At 36.5% G+C, this 21,021-nt stretch overlaps 1 protein-coding gene across 1 annotated transcript; it reads left to right on the top strand.

The window, feature by feature from the left end:
- Positions 1-14,892: 14,892 nt before the first annotated feature.
- Positions 14,893-15,324, top strand: LOC149207053 (uncharacterized). Its single transcript, XM_089397902.1, has one exon. The coding sequence runs from the start codon at positions 14,893-14,895 to the stop codon at positions 15,322-15,324; it is 432 nt and encodes a 143-aa protein (XP_089254028.1).
- Positions 15,325-21,021: the final 5,697 nt, after the last annotated feature.

Below are 21,021 nucleotides of genomic sequence, written 5' to 3'. Positions count from 1 at the left end.
ACTAAAGCAGAATATGTGGTTGTCGCATCTTGCTGCACGCAACTCCTTTGGATGATGCAAACATTGCAAGACATTCAAATCACTTGTACTCCACCTATCTCCATTTTATGTGATAATACAAGTGCAATTAGTATTTCAAAGAATCCAGCCATGCATTCAAAGACCAAGAACATACCTATCAAATATCATTTTCTTCGGGAACAAGTGCTTGAACAAAAGCTCAAATTGGAGTATCTTCCCTCCAAGGAACGTGTTGCTGATATATTCACCAAACCACTGCCTAGGGAGAAATTTGAATACCTCAAACAGAAGCTGGGAGTAGTTGATGCATTATCTTGCTATTGAAACTTATCTGTTTCAGAGAAAAGTGGTTGTATGCGAGTTTCATGAAGAACATCTGCGTACATATGCATGTTTCTGTGGATACAGTCGGATATATGTTGATTTGAAGAAAAAAATGGGCCAGACTCAGGATGAAAAGAGTCTGATATGGGTCTGACAAAGACCATCTGGCATAGGTTCAGGGGGAGCATTTACTTCTAATAATGCATTGTTGGCATTATCTTAGAAGATCTTGGTCTACTTCACAATTGTTTTTTATTAAGGTGGAACAGGTGCAGAGGGAGATCATGGTTGCTGGTCTGGATGATGATTAACAGATGCTACTGATGATAGTTGCTGATGACTATCATAGTCTTCTATGAGATATTTAGTCTCTATGTCATGTATTTCTTTTATTATCAAGGTCATGTAACGGCGTACTTTGGTTTCCCCACTATGCCTGGGATGGATGTTGTAATGTTCTTGTTTATCATGTGTAAACTTTTGGTGTATCCCCACTTGGTTGGGTGGATGAGTCAATACAGGTATATCCCCACTTGGTTGGGAGATGGATGTATGTATGAGTCTTTGGTGATAGGAAGGTCATTTATGATGTATAGAGTCATGTTCCTTCCTGTAGAACATCTTTTTGCAGACCTTGCCTACAGTCAAGGGGAGCATGGACAACACAGCAGAGCAGAGATTTCAACATGTACTTAGGGGGAGCATAACCCTTTTCCCTTGATGACAAAGGGGGAGAATGACTTTGAGTGACTTGGGGTTTCCATCAAGTCCAAAGGGGGAGATCGTTGGCATTATGACACAGGTTTGGCACTATGACACAGGTGTTGTCCTTGATGGAAACCCACTCAAATGAAAAATCACAATCTAGGCTCTTAGAATGAAGGAAAAAGAGATATACGTAGGTTCCTCTTAACCAAGTCGCGTATACACATGGTATCGCCGATCAAAAGGCGTGTATGCGTATGCACACACTTCATGGAAGGAAAAGAATGTACACGTGGGAAAAATTGTTTTTAGTCCATAGTATTTAGTCCTTGGTATTTGGACCTATGGTTTTGGACCATGGTATCTCATCCGAAGTGTTGAACCCAGGTATTGGGTCCCAATTATTGGTTCTAAGTGGTTTTGGACCATGGTATTAAGTAAGGCCTAAGACTATAAAAGGCGAAGGAGATCATTAGGCAAAGGCACTCAAGGATTGAATATCTTATGAAGAACAAGATCTAGAATACTGGTCATTAGGTTATGCTGCATAGCTGGATCTGAATCAAGGAGGAACCTGAGCGCAAGGAGAAGGATCAGTTCTATTGATGGGTCAAGGTCTTAAGGCTTGAAGAGAAGTATCTTTGTGGGATTTTGATCAGTTATATTTGGCACATGACTTGATCTATAAAACTGATAATCTGGGAATAACTAATGTCTGAATAATTGAAAAGGGTAAATTATTGCTTATAGATCTATATGCAGGTTCAGCATAGCAAAGGTGCATATACACGCTGGTTCGATAATTCAAAATAGCTTATACACAGGTTGGCCTTAATACAGCAGTGTATGCACGTAGGTTCCACATATTGAAGTAGCGTACGTCTCATAAAATATGTTTTAGCTACTTCTTTTTATTGTTGCAGTGTTTTGGGTTCAGGATTGGTTTCTGGTTACTATTACTATATTCTGGCTACAGCATTCAGAGAAGTGATTGTTTGATTCAGTTTTGTTTGGTGAAAAGGAGATTGGTTGATGCAGATACATTTTATGTTTGATTTATGTTATTGATGGATCCAGTATGAAAATTTATGAAACGTGGTCCCTGGAAGAACAACGAAGGTTGTAGCCTTCTATAGGTCAGTACCTAGGTACTAGTACATCAGATAGTACAACAGCTAAGGGGGTTGTAGCTCCCTTCCAGGAGAAGCTAGAGAATGAGAGAAGGTTGTAGCCTTCTGCAGGTAGAAGCCTGTGTACTGGTATAAGACTGCACCAGTACAGAAATATTGTAGAAAGAAGTTTGTTATTAAAAGAAGATAGAGACGAATTACAGCATGTAGTTTTCACCCACATTGGGTTTCCACCTTATATCATGGTGTTCATGTGTGCTTCTTATGTGTGATGATCTATTCTGTTTTACTACACCTGTTTACTATTTATGTGGTTGATAATGTTCTGATGCACTCATTAAAGATCAACTAACTGATTCATAAGTTTACTTGATATATGCTAGTTGCATTAAACACAGTTTCGTATACACGCAAGTTGCCTTAACTGAAGTAGCGTATATGAATTTGATAATGGAAATGAAAATATTATTGATTTGCTAATACTGATTCACCCCCCCCCCCCCCCACCTCTCAGTATTATTTCCAACAAATATAAATTTAAAAAAAGTATTTTTTTTTCCTTCCAAAATATTTACATGTACCTTTTTTTAATCTTAAAGGATTTTGATTGGTTTACATATTATGTACATGAAAATTTCATGGGCACTTTTAGGCTGAAATTTCGACTAATAATGAAGATTTTCTTGAGGTGGGATGCAACGGTGGAAGTTCAATAGTCAAATTAAAATTTATTCCTTGAGTGTTGAAAACTTTTAGGTGAAGACAATGAGCATCCCTTAGGTGAGATTTGACATCCCACATGATGACATTAACAGAAACTTTGTGCAAAAGAATCATGAAATGACAAGAATCACAAATACTATCATGGTGACAAGAACCTGACATAACCATCAACCTAGGATGAAGTGTCCTACTCACCTAACTTAAGTTTAAAATTCGTGGAAACATGATCAACTGCTTATCAAAACAAGAGTCATTATTAAGATCACGAGATTCAAAAAATTGAGGTTGATTAGATGGATTTTTCTGATGACCACAAAATCCTCAATGATAAGCATGTCATCTTCTTGATCAAAAGGAGATATACTTGAAAGAAAATCCTCGATGATCGCATCAGACTCCATTTTAAATTCCCAAAAATCTGAATATTCTTACAGAAACAAAGGTTCATCCATGTCAATCGACCAATCATTCCCATGTAATTCATAGAAAAGGAGATCATCATGGCCATGGTTGCTCAAGGGTTTAGTTTGATTAATGGGTAAAAGATCGACTGATGAAATATAAAGGTGTGAAGATGGTGAGTTGGAAAGATCAAAGGACTCACCATTAGGGGAATAGGTGAAAGAAAAAATAATTCTTCATCAGCACATTGATATCTGATTTAGTGATTGGTTCGAGTTGAAAACATGGAACATCAAAAGGAGGGGGACATGACGCAAAAGGAATATCCAGTATTTCCTCACGATGATGAAATTATTCTTTATAGGGAGGAAATAATGAATCAGATTCAAAATATTTTCTTGACATCCAGACCAAGAAATGAAACTTCTCATCTAAGAACTGCTAGTCCACATCCTCATCACGGAATTCATAACGAAGATGAAGGAAACGATCAGAATTTTTTTTAAGAGATTCATTTCATTCCATTCTCATATGATTAATTTAATCAATAACATCTTGATACTCATATTTGTCGAAAATGCAATCAAGTTCAAAAACCAACTGCTTAAAAGATGAAACAAAAGTAGTAGGTAGCGATTAGCACCATTGCTTCACACGACCATCCAATGTAAGGGTAAACAATTGTGCAAGGATTTCTTTAGAATAAACACCACTTGAAAAAAATTTGAACAAACTTAATTACGTAACAAGGACGATTGTTATACCCTTGCCATCGAATTTAAAATGTGACAAGTTATGTAAAAATTCCGTAGGTATTGAAAGATCTAAGGTTTCATAAAAACACCTCAGATTATGATCTAGGATGAAACCATTAAAGGTGAGAGACTCAAATAGACATCACAGGCTCAACATATCATTTGTTCCTCCTTCTCACACCAAAAATGTTGATGGTGGTAGATGCCACCATTATTGTAAGGGGATCTCCCTAATGTGAAGTCCCTAATAGACCTCACATTGTTTTGTGTAGGAGTCCCATTCAGGCATATGGTCCAGCCACCATTGGAAAGTTTTCAAAGATATGCCTTGGTTATCATTACACACAAGAGAACACAACACCTCTTTGGGGAAGCAGGTATGTGAGCTTTGTGAGACATCCAATGTAAGGTGTAAGATGGAACATCCACGAATGATAAAAGGAAAATGAGCCTACAGTTAGAAAAGTAGTAGTACTATCCTAAAAGGGGACTTGAGTAGGAAGAGAAATAATTATTTATTTCTTGCAGATTAGTCCACATTATAAGAAACAATCATTGAAGTATAACAACACTCATTCAATAACAACAATGCCTAAGAAACAAATTAGTTCATTCAATTAATATCTAATTAAAGTGACATATATCATAAACATAACAAGCATAGTCGTATATATCTATGGCACATGTATGAAGAAGTGTCAGCTCATAGAGCTTCTGATTAAGAGTGAATGATCCCAAGTACATTGTTACATGTATGAAACACTATATCCAGTAGTGGAACATGAAGCCACAACATGCTTCACCAAACAATGATCTATCTCCTATGCAACTACAAGAGAAGCGAAGGCAAGACTCCAAGAATCCAAGCCCTTAACTTGAGCTATGAGGAGTTATTTATAACAAATAACAATGACCTTTGTACTTCCTTATAACTCTTCAACTCCTATGACGATTCATATTCTATTCATGACTTATTACATTCCATATGTGACTATTCACATTCCACATGTGTCCCTTGGAATTCATTACGAAGTAGTCTACCTAGGCAAAGGAAATGTACGAGAATGTCTGTCGGCTAGGAAAACTTTCGACTTCGGTCATTGGCAATGCAATGTCAAAATTTTGTGTCAGTTGCGGCGATCGAGGTATGTATGGAAGGATTAGGGATTCATGTCAGATTCGATGTGATGTTAGTCTCCATCTACTAACTACTCGTTAATGGAGTGGGGTCGGGTGGGTGAAGGAAAAAACAATTCCCATTCATGTTTTGAAATGAATTCTCCATTCTCCATTCAAATTTGCAAAATCCATTCCTGCCCATGTTTCGAAATGAATTCTCCATCTCTATTCGAATTTGTAGGTTGAGCTCGCTGAACATAATTTTGATATTGAGATTGCCAGTGGCCCAAACTGATTCTCCATTCTCCTTGCTAATTGAAATCCTAGACAGTGAAGTGCCTTTGTCGGCCATCGGCCTGTATTGAACAAGTGAGTTGCCTTTTCCCCTCTCAACCCATAGTAGCATCACATTACCCTGTTCTTTTCTGTGCAAAAATTTTGCTTCCTTCTCTCTCTGTTTTGTGTTGTTGCTTATATTCGAGGTTATGTTTTGATTTGATTTTGGTTTGCTTTTGCAGGTTTTTTTTCAATCCTATAAGGTTCACCAAGAATTGTTTCCTTGAATCGTGTGCAGTACTTTGACGCAGCTTTGTCCTTAGATGTAGAACGGATCAACTCATGCAGGATGTTACCAAATTAGACTAGAAATCACAAGGGATGACTCTGGCACTTACAATATTGTTGCAGCTTTGATTTTCCTTTACTTTTACATAGAATCACCAAGTCTGTCCCAGGTGGATCAGATCCATGGCAGAAACAAGGAAATATGGTGAAGGGATTTAACCCTAACCCTAAACAGCTCAACCCTAAGAGGGATGATTCAATGCAGTCGAAGAATGGAAATCAAATCCAAAAAAAGAATTTTAGAGCACCATATGTTAATTCATCTACAAGTCCAATGTGTTCACTGTTGGCTAAATATCTCAAGTTTCACTTGTCTCTCTGCACTGAAAGAACCAGGTTTATCTTCCCTTCTGTTTTTTTTCTTCAATTGATTTTAACATTGACTCTGGTGGTTTATTTTGTTTTGAACAATTTTCATTACCCTTTAATTGTTAAAGGTGAAATCCAACAAAGTTAATCATTTATTGGTTACAATAAATGTATTGGGCAATGCTGGTCCATTAAACTTTTGTTAATGGAAGATGAGACAGTGCATAAAATAATTCACACTGCTATGAAATTATACACCTCGGAAGGTCATGTGCCAGTTCTAGGCTACAATGCTAAACAATTTGAGCTCTACTATGATTACAGTGGAACGGAAGGTAGGGTTATACCATATTTTTAATTTGTAACCATCTACACAGGTTTTCCTTAATTTAGATCATTATTGTTCTCTCTGTATTATATATCTTTATATACTTCTTTATCTACACACCTGTTAAAGCATTTATATATAAGATATTAATCATGCAAAAAAATTATTGCTTCAATCGAAAGATAACAAGTAAAACCCTAAGAAAATTATCCCGAAGAAAGATCACATAAAGTTGAAAATCAGAATCTTATTATTGTACCGAAATCATCATTTATTCTGAATTTGTACATGATTAATTTGTGATTAATTTGATATACAAGTGCTTTGTCATTATTTTTATTTTTAGTCATGAAACCCTATCAAGTTGTTGGAGTTTTAAGAATGAGGAATTCAATGCCGAGCAAGAAACATGGTAGTAAATTTGAAGAAGAGGAGAAAGTCATGAACAATCCTCCTGCTCAACAACAACAACATCATTTGAAGGGCAACCTTTGGAAAAGTTGGTGGAACAATTTTGGTATTTCTTCTCATTGAATGAACCTTTATACCAATAGTGTTTTGTCTCATGTAACATTTGAGCATGTTATTACATGGAAGAGATTAATGTGAACTGTGGAATGTGTTTGAATATTGAATTAACCATTTATTTTTACAATCTTCATGGATCTAAATATAAGTTTTCAGATTCAAAGTCATCTCAATACACGTTTTTATATTTAGAATTCATTTAATAGTTGTTCTCTAAATTCATGCATGTTACGGTTTAGATTTGCTTAATAAATCTATTTTCTTTGACAAGAACAAAGTAAATATTGATGATGTTAACTTGACTTTCTTATCTCTTCCATTGTGAAATTTTTATAGGTTTACGCTCTTTTTTATTTACTGGTTTTAATTTTTATTTTTGATTAATTGAATTAACTTTCATGTTTTTATTATCAAAATTTACGCTGTTTTATATTTTTATTAGTTAAATTAATATTTTATATAACTATTCGACATGGTTTTATAAGATATTTAACACCTAATATAGGTGAGATACATTTGTAATCTTTTAAGTTTTAAATTAAAAACTAGTTCTTGCTATATATGATTATTGTATATCAAACACAATTAACACTGAATATAGGTGATATGCATGTGTAATCTTTTAAGTTTTAAATTAATAACTAGTTCTTACTATATATGATTTTTGTATATCAAATACAATTAAAGATTTCGTTGTCTTTGAATATTTGATAATGCTATAAATGGAAGAAAGACAAAGGTTTCATTATGTTTGAAGATTTCATTGTTATTGATTCAAAGCTTTTTCTGCAAATGACAATGCATTTCATAAAAGACATTAGAAAAGTGGATGAGAAGGATGAGAAACATTCATCTAGAAAACAACAAATTAAGTAGGCAATAAGATTACTATTAGTAGCATGAATATGCACTTCCATCTTTATATTTTAAACAATATTAGAATATATATTTACATCATTAAATGTGTTTCATCATATATGAGATATGGTATTATGCTTACAAGTAAACAATGTATTATTTCTATTAGCCTTATTAGCTTCACCTTATTACATATTAATTGAAATTCGATTGAGCACCATATAAACCTAAACAACATGATTTAGTTGCCATTGAATTTTTTTTTGCAAAATTTGTTCATGTTTAATGGGTGATAGGTTCTTATAAAATTGCCCCACCAAAACTATAATTCTCAACAAAAACTCATTAATGATGGCGTTTGAGAACTATGAATGATACTTAAAAGCTAATAATCCATACCCTACTTCAATATTTTTAATTAGAGAGTGAATTAAACAATAACATTGATTATAATGAAGAATTTATTATATGAACGAGTGAAAATACCTGTGGAAATTCTTGTGAAGAGGGTGAAGAAAAAACCCTACATTATGTAGAATAGAGTGTAATAAAAACATAGGAGGTAGCTAATGTTAATATGTGTTACAAGTGAACATGATAAACTGAATATATTCATCAAAGGAGAAATATATAATAGAAACATAACTCAAGTAAGAACATGCTAAATGTTGCAACTTATAACTATGAGTCAACTTCCATGGCTATCACGAATAGGTTCAGTTTTTAAGATTGATAAGATAGTGGAAGAACTAATCATACACCTCTCTCTCTCTCTCTCTCGATCTCTCTCAATATAATTTTCAAAAGAAATCTTTTGAGGCTTTCTTGATTTACGAATGTCAGGAATCAACATAATTGTAATCTAAAATTTTAGTTTCGGATATCAAAACAATCTAAAGAATGAGGGAACAAGCATGGTCAGTAATCTTTCAAGGAAAAATATGTGTGTGGTAATAGGTAACTATGTGATGTAGAAGAAATTATAGTTTAAAAATCCTTATCAAACCCTCAAAGTGTTAGTGAGCTAAGAAAAAATGTGAAGATCCTTTATTGAGATAACAAAATAAAATAAAAAAACATTTTTTGACTCTCTAATTAAAGAGGGAGTGATAATAGTATGCTGGTTGTGCTTCGGGTCAAAAGAAAAGCAAGAAAGCACATAAATGTATATCAAAAAATATTTTATGTGATGATAACATTACACAACCTTGTATTAAGGTGGGATTGACCAAGGCTAAAATTCAGAGTGGAAACAATAACATTACAACCTAGCTGGTTGGTTGAGTCCATGGAAATAAAGAATAATAAAAAATGTTTATGGGATTTATGTTTGATATGGTTATCAGGAGTGGTCATCGGAATTGGAAGATGAATGTTGTAGATGGCATGGAAAGAAGTATATACTGGCCAAAAAGGAATTCCTACCAAGTAGGTCTTTTATATTGTGATCATTGAATAGCATAGGAGGTGGTATGGTAGGCTTCACGTGAATAGAGATAGAGTTATCTCTGGACTGTATGTGATAATGTGTAAAGTGTTGAGTCATAGGTATATGTGCATGTGCACATGTGTATAGGTTCATTGTTGCATGATGCAATGTGTATGTGGCATTGTGAGCAGATAACTTCAAAGAAAAAAAATGAACCCTGAAAAGAATGACAAACCATTGATTGGTTTAGCTCTGATGGATGGAATGGCCATGAGATGTGTATACGGTTATAAATTGGTATTTTTTACTCAATGGAAATTTCACTAACTAATTTACTTATAGTCTTATGCATACGGAAAAGAGTTGAGCTAACCTAAAATAAAAATAACCAAGAGAGTTGATTAATTGATGGAAGTTAACTAAAGACTGATTTGGGTTAATGTCAAGGGATAAATAGGTAAACATAAATTGGGTTCCTGGACCAACCTAGTGAAAAAACAAAAGGTTATGGCCAAGTGTTGTATCTGTAAATATGAAGAGAAAACTCTAAGTCTAGTTTTTGCAATGGTGTCAATGTGAATATGAGTGCAGGAGGGAAGAAACCATACAGTTGTACATAGAATAAAACTACATATAACCCTCATTAATAACTTTCAATGTTAAATATCAAAGAGCCGAAATTAAAAAACAATGTTGCAATGTGAATTCACGGTTTTTCATTGAAGGAGAATAGCAAAGAAGCCCAGGATGGGCATAGCTACATATTCTTGGAAAAAATAGACAAAAATGTAGCCACCTTGAAAATGGTGGGAAAAATGAGGCTATCATAAACTTTACTCATGCATTACTAATGCATATGAAAAATTTAAAATGAAGATAAAAGCATAACAATGCTACCCAATGTAAGAATAATAAACAATTTCTGAAATATTATTGCCACTATGTAATTAATGAAAATAGAATTGGTATTTCCATGGTCTGGAATTATAGTGGAACCATGTAGTGGGGTCCACATCATTTGGCATAAGCCATTGGGTAATTAACCAAAAAAAATAAAAAATGTTGTTGTTGATGTACTTATAGTAATGTTGCTAACTCATGTTATGTGTAGACTCTTAACCCTTGTTGGGCTAAGATGCATGTTGATGACCCTTTTTGGGTACATAGAATCCAACTGATGGTTCTTGATTAACATGCATGAGAACGTGTTGTAAATGGAATGTATAATTTGAAAAGGAGTGAGATTTACTCTAGAAACCGAACCATGCTTCGAAACAAAGTGCAACACTTTTGGGCGTGTACAGACAACTAATAAGATGAAGGATAAAATGGATGATCCTTTCTGTATGAGATTCAAAAGAATAATGGAATCTAAAACACCAATGATAGTGTCCCTTTTAAGGGGAGGGGATATGTAATATCCCCAATAAATTTAATTATAACTTTTAAATTTTGGTTGAAAACGTTAGTGAGAGTAAATAAATAAAAATGACATGTGATGAAATATTAGTTTATTTATATTTTCAAAAGAAATAAATGAAGTGAGAAATTAATTTTATAAATGTGTTAACGATTGATAGGGTAAGACATAATTTAAACTAACAGGAGACAATTGGGAAGTAGTTACACTGCAAGGAGTAGAAAGGAAAAGTTGTTAGAGAAGAATGCCACAATTTTTCCTAGGGAGAAGAAAATTTTGTGGGAGAAAAAGACAATGATTCTCAATTGAAATATTGTGGGAGATAACAATAAGATTTTGGATGGAACCAATGGGAGATAAACACTACTTCTAACCAAGATAAGTTGGTAAGACACTGATCAAGGGGTCTGAGGGAGAAAGAACAAAATCCCTTTGCAAGAAAACGCTTTCGTGAAAGAATTTTTCCTATCAGGTAGAGAAGAGCTCGGGGGTAGTCAATGGAAAAACTGACTTAAGGTTCAGATGACTGTAATAGTTTTTCTCACATTTCTAGAAGGTATGGATAATGCTCTGTAGATTTTTTTGGCTAAGAATGTCCTATTAATGTAGTAACTCAATTTCCAGAATGTATGGATAATGTTATGTAGATTTGTTTGGCTAAGAATGTCCCATTAATGTAGTAGCTAAGTTTGAACATGAATCACATACAAAATAAGGAGTGGTTTTGAGGAAAATAACTAATTGCTATCTCGACAGGATAAAGTAGCTACAACCATTTTCGGTCCAGCCCTGGTAATATATTTTGAATTACAGAAGTAATGGTTGAGTAAAAATAAGGTAGACCTAGTGCACGCGCTCCTGCTGCAGCCGCTGCCTGCAACTTTTTGGAGATCCTTGTGCGCGCAACCGCCTACACCTTCTGTGGATCGATCCGCAGCTGGTCAAACGGCCCCTTGGAAGGCTCCACTGGAGGAGGAAACTCAACAACAAGCATTTTCTATGCTGATAAACTCCTTAATACCCCAACGTGCTCGCGCTGTGATTTCCAAGTTTGTAAAAAAAATCGAGGGGTTACAGGAAGTCACTCTACCCCCTACTTTGCCCAGAACGGCTGCTTTTGCTCTGGTGGAAAAGGGACTGATAGGGTAATTTACAGGTCTCTAGCCCTCACCAAAAACTGTTCAGAGGTGGGTGGAAAGGAATTGGACAGATAAAATTCAAGGGAAAATTTCTATCAGATTGTGCAGGAAGGGATACTTCACTTTTCATTTTGAGACAAAGGAAAACAAGGATTTGATATTTTGCAATGGCCCTTACTTCATGGATTCCAAAGGTTTGTACTTAAACAAATGGACGCCAGACTTTGACCCAAAGCTAGATATCCCTAATGTGGTTCCTGTTTGGGTTCGTCTCCCTCACCTCCCATTGCATTGCTGGGGATATGAGTCAGTGCGTGCCATTGGAAATGCGGTCGAAAAATACATTGATCGAAGCGAGCCAAGAGATAATATGTAGGCATGTGCCCATATATGTGTCGAGGTTGATCTGGGTAAAGGTCTTCCAGAAGCCATCAAGCTCAAAGTTGATGACTGGTCGCACATTCAGCAACTCGACTATGAGCAGATCCCTTTCAAGTGTAAGGTATGTCACGAGTACGGTCATTTTGCTAACTGTTTCACTAAGCTTTCTAATGTTGATAATAATACGCAAGAAGAGCAATGGGAAGTGGTCAAAAAGAAAAAAACAGCCCCTGGCCACAAACTGCCCAATGAAGCTGGACCTTCCAATCATCTCCCTCCCTCCTCTCATAACCCCTCCCCCCCGCCCTCGTCCCCTCTTCCTTCTTCCCCTCATCCGCCTCAATCTTCTGACCTGTTGAAACCTCTCCCTTCTCCTCCCTCCAACCCCTTCCACGTCCTTTCCCTCCCCGAAGATGATCCTGCTCCTTTGAATCATTCTGAGCCCCCCTCTTCCCCCCATTCCATGACCATTCCCTCCCACCTATTATCAGATCCTCTCCCTCCTAGAATTACTCGTATCAACTCCAAGGATCAGGGGTCTTCTCTAGATGGTCAAAAGAAGTCGGGAAGAAAGACTTCCAAACAACATAGGGATGAGAACGCACAAAAAGATATAGCTCTAGGACTCCCGAATCCTATAGAATCTTACATTTAGGGCACAAAAGATCAAGAAACAACAAGCAAAGATAAGGGAGGGAGAGCACCTCCTCGAATCACAGTTTTGAAATGATTAAAATTCTTTCGTGGAACAGCAGGGGACTCGAGCACCCCTCCAAAACCAATGCCCTAAAGGATCTTATAAATCAAGAGCAACCATCCATTATCTTATTACAGGAAACAAAACAGAGAGAGTCAGAAATCAACAAGATCATTGACCGTCATAAGCGTTATAAAGGATGTACATGTGAAGCCAGAGGGGCCTCTGGCAGGATTACTACCATTTGGAGCCAGGAAGAGTGGAACAGTGAAGCTGAACTAATAGAACAGCATTGGATAAAGACAGTGTTGAGGAACAACATCAGCAAACATAAGATTTTTATTTTTAATGTCTATGCCCCTAATCATTACAGGGACAAAGAAGTTTGCTGGGATTCTCTCAGCAAGAACATAATGGAAGAAGACAACAACAACATCATCTTAGGAGGCGATTTCAATTTCATTTTACATGCCAATGAAAAGCGTGGGGGAAGCTTTATGCCAAACCCATTCAGAAATCAGCTGGAAAACATAATGCAAAATGGTGATCTGATAGACATCATTCCAAAAAACTGAAAATACACTTGGAGTAATCGCAGATTGGGTAGTAGCAATATAATGGAAAGACTGGATCGGTTTCTGGTCAATATCTCCTTTCTTTCCTCTTATTCAATTATCAACGCCTCCATTTTTCATTTTGCGGTCTCAGCTCACTACCCAATTACTTTAACCATGGATATGCACTGCCCTCTTGGGCCTCTTCCATTCAAATATAATCACATATGGAGCGATTACCAAGTAGCTAAAAATATTATCTAGCAAACCTGGGGTCAACATGTTGAAGGATCTCCAAGCTTTATATGGGAGAACAAATTAAAAAATGTGAAAAAAGCACTCAAAAATTGGGTCAAAACACAGTATAATGAACCAGAGGAAAAGAAACGAGAGCTGAAATCCAAAATTGAAGACCTCCAATGTGTAATAGAAAATTAAGAGTACCGTCAGAATGAAAAGACTCAAGAAGAAAATCTATACAATCAATTATGCAGCATCAAAAGAGAGGAGGAATAAAAATGGCGTATAAAATATAGGCAAACTTGGTTGAAAAGAAGAGATAAGAATACCTCATTCTTTCACAAGCAAGCCACTGCATGGCAAATCAAAAACAACATAACAGTCATCATAGACAATGCACGGACTCATCACACTGACCAAACAGATATCAAAGGGGCTGCCTCAGACCATTTCAAGGAGCTCTTAACTGAAACAGGGGAGGAAGAACTCTTTGATGACCTCCTGCAGCACTTGCCAACCAAAGTCACAACAGATTTAAATAAAAATTTGACAGAAGAGATAAAAGAGGAAGAAATTAAGGAAGCAATTTGGAGCCTTCAGCCTAATAAGGCACCTGGACTAGACGGATTCCCAATATGTTTTTACAGAGAATATTGGGATTTGATAAAAAAAGATCTCATTAAATACCTCAAATGGATTCAAAGGAAAGGCAAAATAGGAGGTTATACAAACTCTACTCACCTGGCCCTCATCCCAAAGGAGCACCGCCCTTCCAATTTCTCCCGCTTCAGGCCAATATCATTATGCAACTCTGCCTACAAAATATTCACTAAAATCCTTGCCTCACGTCTCAAACCCCTCTTACCGATGCTAATTTCTGAAAAGCAAGGAGGCTTTATGGCTAATAGACAAATCTCAGACTCTATTCTCTTGGTCCAGGAAGCCATTCATTCAAGCCATTCAAGGAATGAAAAGGGCTTTATTTTGAAATTAGACTTGGCCAATGCCTTTGACAGGGTAAGGCATTCTTTCCTTTTTGTGGTTCTCCAGAAAATGGGCTTCTCTCCCTTCTTTCTTGACATCATAAGAGCCTGTATCTCTGGCCCGTGGATTGCTCCCCTTATCAACGGTAGACCTGGACCCTCCTTTCAATCCTCAAGAGGATTAAGACAAGGCTGCCCCTTATCTCCATATCTCTTTATCTTAATGGCAGAATCATTCAGCTATGTGTTTGATCATAAGAGGCAGGTAGGCCTCATCATTGGCATTAAATTTGAACATGGCATAAAAAATATCAACTATTCCCAATTCGTTGACGATACTCTGCTATTGGGTGGGGCGACCACAATTATAGCTCGAAGATTCGAATCCTTGCTAGATAAATTCATGAGATACTCAGGGGGTCAGATTAACCATCTCAAAATCTATATTTACAGATGGAATGCTTCAGCTCAAACGATTCAAAGTATTGCTAACATTTTTGGTGTCCCTTGTAAGTTAAACTGGGACTATTTCAGTTACTTGGGAATGCCGGTGAGTATAGGGAATGCAAGGGTAGATGTCTGGGATCTGACTTTAGACAAAATGAAAAGAAAAGTTCAGAAGTGGGGAACTTCTTGGCTCAATCCAGCTGGGTGACTGGTGCTTCTCAAATCGAGACTTTCCTCTCTTCCCCTCTATCAATTTTCCCTGGCACAAGCTCCAGCTTCCTTTCTTCACAAAATGGACACTGTTCTCAGATTCTTTCTCTAGCAGGGAGGGAAGAATGAGAAGAAAAAATTCAACCTGGTGGGGTGGAAACAAGTCACCCAAAACCAAGAGAAATGAGGCCTTGGCATTAGATCTCTAACTCTCATGAATTTAGCCTTTGGTGGAAAGTTGATATGGAGACTCATGGAAAACCAAATAGCCTGGTGGAAAAAAGTCTCGGAGGCAAAATACCTTAATCAACCAAGGCCGCATCTGCTTACGACTGATATTCCCAACAGAAACTGCACAAAGATTTGGAAGCTTTGCAAAAAAGCCATCACATTCATGGTGCAAAACGTTTCCAAGGTGCCAAAAGGAGGTATGAAAGTCAACATCGGCTCTGATAAAATCATGGGAAACCCACCAATCAACAGCCTCCCAGGTATGGATTCAATAATTCTCTTTCTCCAAAGTAAAGGTATATGTAATTTAGGCCAAATCTCTCAATGGGATGCAATAACCCATGTTTGGATGTGATGGAAATTTCCTCCCATCCCTCATCGTCTCAAAGGCGGCTTTGACAATTTTGGCAATCATCTGCACAGCATTTCTCCCACCTTTAAAAATGACAAGGATGAATTTAGATGGGGCACTACAGGAACCAGTTACTCAATTAAAGCAGGATATTATTACTTAAACAGCAAGGAATACCCAGCTCCAACATGGATACACTGGAAGACTTTAAAGAAAGCAGAAGCAATTCCTAAGGTTAAATTCTTCATGTGGACTCTCTTGAAAGGAAAAACTCTCACTGCAGAGAACCTCAAAAAAAGAGATATTGTTGGACCCTCCAGATGCCCTAACTGCAAAGAAGCAGAGGAGTCTATACAACATCTTTTTATCTCGTGTCCTTTCGCAGTCTCATGCTGGAACAACATCAACCCTTCCACGCCTCCCATCTGGAATTCTCAACATTCCATTGATGAAGCTCTAAATAACTGGAAAAGAAATTACCCTTGGTAATCCATGAAACATAATCCAGCTAAGAGAGTGTGGGACGCCCTCCCATTTGCTCTTTTATGGAGGATCTGGATTGCTCGGAACAACATGATATTTAGAGAGAAAGAGACTTTGATCAGACACCTTTATATCAAGGCAAAAAGTCTGGCGATCGAAACTATTGCTTCTAATATTACCAAAAAAATTGACATCACTAGTCTATGGGCTGAGGAAAGAGACTTTATAAGAAATCTACTTGACAAGATCAGTATCCCACCAACAGTGAAAGTCTGTAGCAATCTGGGCAAAACAAACAGTCACAGTTGAAAAATTCGCTTAAAGCAGGACGACTTCAGCAATTGGCTTCACACAAGTAACTCCCACTCCTTATTTTTTTACGGAGCTTCTAAATCAAACCCGGGAGCTGCGGGAGTAGGGGGCATTATCTACAACCCTTCTGGTGAACCCTTAATCTCCTTTGAATGGGGATTGGGAATCCTCTGAAATAACAGGGCCGAAGTGCTAGCCCTCTATCAAGGCATTCTTCAGTTACAGGCCCAAGGAATCAAAAAAGCCCTCATCTTTGGTGACTCTACCATCATAATTAATTTAATGAACAACAGGCGGAAAGCTTCCAACATTTTCTTGCAGCAAACCATCAGTCGATGCAAAGTCTTGATATCTCATGATCAGGAGTTCCATTTCTATCACATCCTTCGTTCCATTAATCGAGAAGATGACAAAAGGGCTAGTCAAGCTTGCTCTCGGCCTAAAGGAAGCATTCTCTGCAACAATGAGGACCTACACCATTTCATCCCTTGATTTCCATGATTGTTTTATACTGTTTTTTCCAATGAACCGCGCTTCTGCAAAAAATTACCCTGATCAAATCCACAGTAAATCCGATGCATACTGTCGCAAGTCGCCGAAAATCCATCCATATCTCATTGCAGATTTTGCTTTTCTTCTGAACCTAAGCTATTCCTGTGATATCCCTGATCGCCCATGCCTCTTCCACATGATCTGGTACTTCATAGGTCTCTGCCCACCGATTATTTATTCCAAGAAGCCTCCCCTTCACCTGCAAGCCCCCATCTTCATGTTCGTTGATCTCTTTGCTCTCTCTTCAGTGGCTAACAGTCGGCTTTCAATCTCTCTTAATGGTCACACCTCTTTTCTCAGGCTCCCTAATGCCCGACCCCTTCTCTCCGCTTTGATAAGGCCCGACTCTTCGCCTCACTACATCTCTGTTTTGGCCATTAACGCTTCCTATTGCCCTGTTTTAGCCCCTGAATCCAACAGCTTGTGAGAGCCCTCTTCCAGTGTCGCTCCTGGCTAGTTTTGAAGCTCTTTGGATGGATCGCAGTGAAGATTGCCTTCATTGTCGTGATCTACAAGCTGAACTTGAACAAGTCAGAACGCATCAGCGTCTGCTGGACAAAAAAATCGATGCTACTACAAGGATTATCACAGCTAAATATGAGGCCGATCTCAACCTCTTCCTTCACCGCATCTCTTCTCTGCAGGAGCAATTCAACGCTCTAACAAATACCTGTGCACACATACAGGAGTCTGTTGATATTCTAGAGTTTATGATGGACAAGTTCAATGCCCCAAGTACCAGTTCCTCTAGTATAAAGGTTGCAGAAGCTGACAGCCACCCGGAGGATTCCACTGCTCGACAGATCAGTCACATAAGTATAGACTAGATTTATTGTAAAGTCAATTTGCTTTTGTCTCAATTTATCAGAATCTACACTTGTGCTAGAATCTTTCAATCGGTATACAAAAGCATTCCAGCGGAATGTCTCAATGTAATTCAGCTACAAGCTCATACTATGAGCTCTTCCAATGTAACACCAGAGCTTAGTCTCCCCTTCCTTTTTTGAATACATCTAGCAACCGACTTTGTGAAAAAAAGTGGTTGAGTAAAAACAGAAAATGAAAATCTTGTTGTTAGATGTAAGAGTTGTAGAAAGTATGAAAGAAAATCTCTTTGTGTATTAGTACAATTGATTAAAAAAATTAATATTATCATACAGTAGCTTATTGTTATAAGAATATCCCAAAGTACTAGCAAAACATTGGGTTAGATACTACATTAGGAGTTGCCTTAACATCAGTCCCAAAAGCTACAACAATAGGGTTAGGAGAACCCAAAACAGGTTCTCATTGCCCACTGTTTAGAAAAAAAATTATAAAAAAGAAAAGAAAAATGATGTATTTTTTACTGATAGGCAATAGAAAATATCCTTTATAAAATAAAAGAAAGGATACTTTTCCTTTTTTTGATATCATGTTACATGAGTGTGAATAAAAAATAAACACAGTAATTATGTGGGTCATTATCAAGAACAAGATAATGATTTTCAGAGGTAAGAGAAACTACAATCATGTTTTTAGACAAGAATAATAATTTACAACAACATTTTCTTATTACCACACAACCAAACTAAAGTAAAACAAGAGTTGCATTTCTTGCAGGGTTTGAATAGGACCAAGCAAAAGAGGAATAATGCGTTGAAGCCCTAAATCAATACAATAGAAAATGAAAAACTATAAATTACATTTTTGTAATTCATTTACATGAGAAAACATTAATAAAATTCTTTAAAGTCAATAATGGTTCGACTGGTGTGCCATATTACCACAAGAGATTTGGAAAACTTAAAAAAAAAGCTTGTTAATAGAAAATTTTGAGGAAGCGGACATAAAATAGTAAGGTTCTCGGTTTCCTTTATATTCACAGTAAAAAAATAGATAGTTGATTAACCAATGAGCTATTCAGTCATACTGGTGAAAAGAAGTTTCCTTGCCAAAAATAGAGAAACCAAATTTGGTATATATAGATATAAACAAATTTAACAACTTGTTGAGTAACTAATGCCTTATCAAAATGTGTTTTAATTAACAACAGATAACTAGAATAAGAAAGATGCTTGAAGAAAAATTAACAATTGTATAGAACACCACCAACCATGTAAAAAGACTACATTATAATCCAAAGTTTTTTTTTTCACATTCCATGGAAAGCTACAGCATGTCGAAAGAGACAACTTAAGAATTAAAGACAACAATCATTAAAAAGTACCCATTCCTTTTAAACATATTGCAGTCAAATTTCATGGCCAATTCAAGTCGCAAGCCCCTAATAACGCAAAGGAGAATCAAGGGTCAAACCTTATGTGTTAGACCTTTATGATATATAGTATCAATTCAGAGAATACTTCGGATCACATTTTAAATTTAGAAATAAAGGCTTGTTCATCAACAAGCGTAGACTTGGAAAGAGAAGGAATGTGAAAAATTAAAAACATGGGAAAATTGGAAAATCTATGTTAGCCTCCAGGGTCCTGTAACAACATGGAAATAAGATGAAATTATTCAATCGAAGAAACCCCAAGAAGAATGGAAATTATCAATATTAAAACTCGTGAAAAAAATAAAAGAATTCACGAGTTAAAAGCCATGGTTCCTACATAATGTAGATTACTTGTAGTGGTGGATAGCCCCTTTCCTCACCATTTATATTAGCCCTATTGCTGAGGGAAGAACCACCTATTTATTAAAAACACCCTTTATGGTGAAATAGAACAAAAATTCTCAACCGTATAACCATTAAATAAAAAGAAAGAGAGACCTGTAAGAAGTTTACCATGACCTAGAGTGAGACATGACCATTGGGATACAATGTTAACCATACTCCACCCCAGAGAAATTCTCTTCATATGATTGACATGGCCTGTTAATCACTGAAACCAAACCACTATTAGATATGGATTTACATGGTAAATCGCTGATAGAAGCAAAAGCAGGAGAACAAATTTGCGAGCAAAAAAATAAGTTGTAACGTTTGTGAAGAACCTTTGTGGCAGGAAAACTCTGAAAACTACGAACTTGGGGCAACGAGACACAATAGTACAGTCACTGTGGTGGGTTTGCGTGATAAGGCATCATCAAGAAACTCTAATGTGAACATAAGAAGAGCATTAGTTTTTCTTCGAACACAAATGTTACAATGAATTGAGCCTAAGGCAACCCCTAAGGTGGTTACCCTAGAACGGAGTAGAAGGAATGAAGACCATTAATTTTTCATCATGATAGGATGTATGATCAAGATTAAAATTTCCATAATAGTATAATTAATTTCTATGTTGTTACCCTCGAAGTTACCAACGAAGGGAGCATACAAAACTCTAGAGAGTTTGAAATTCAATAAATAATTGGAAACGCCATTGCCATATAGGTGACATATGTATGTATGGTGGTTGAAAGGCCAATTAAAAACCCCCATGATACCATTAATAGAAATGATTAATAAAATCCCATATGCACTATAGAGTGTAGTGAGCTACAACTGTATACCAAGATCCATTTATTAGGTTGACGAAGGACAATAATATAACTATACAACGAAGTATTAAGGACACCTAATATAGGAGAACATAAATGAATAGGTTGAGTAATACATTAAAGGAAAGATGATATATACATGCAAAATTAAGTTAGTCTGACTACTTTAGATTGGTGGACTAGCACCCATACTTTTAAATATATATATTACGTAGAAGCTAGAGTCATTATCCATTTTCATCTGCAAAGAGGTTATCGATGTAAATGTTGAGCATATAAAATATATTTATAAAC

The sequence above is a fragment of the Pinus tabuliformis genome, chromosome 1_2 (genome assembly GCF_031772625.1).
Source record: "Pinus tabuliformis cultivar Carrire ecotype Pingquan chromosome 1_2, CPIR1, whole genome shotgun sequence".
Lineage (NCBI taxonomy): Eukaryota > Viridiplantae > Streptophyta > Pinopsida > Pinales > Pinaceae > Pinus > Pinus tabuliformis.
This window is presented reverse-complemented; position numbering and strand designations above follow the sequence as displayed.

Bases quoted from the DNA above. Each gene is read 5' to 3' on its own strand.
- LOC149207053 (XM_089397902.1), top strand. From the start codon at position 14,893: ATGGCAGAATCATTCAGCTATGTGTTTGATCATAAGAGGCAGGTAGGC.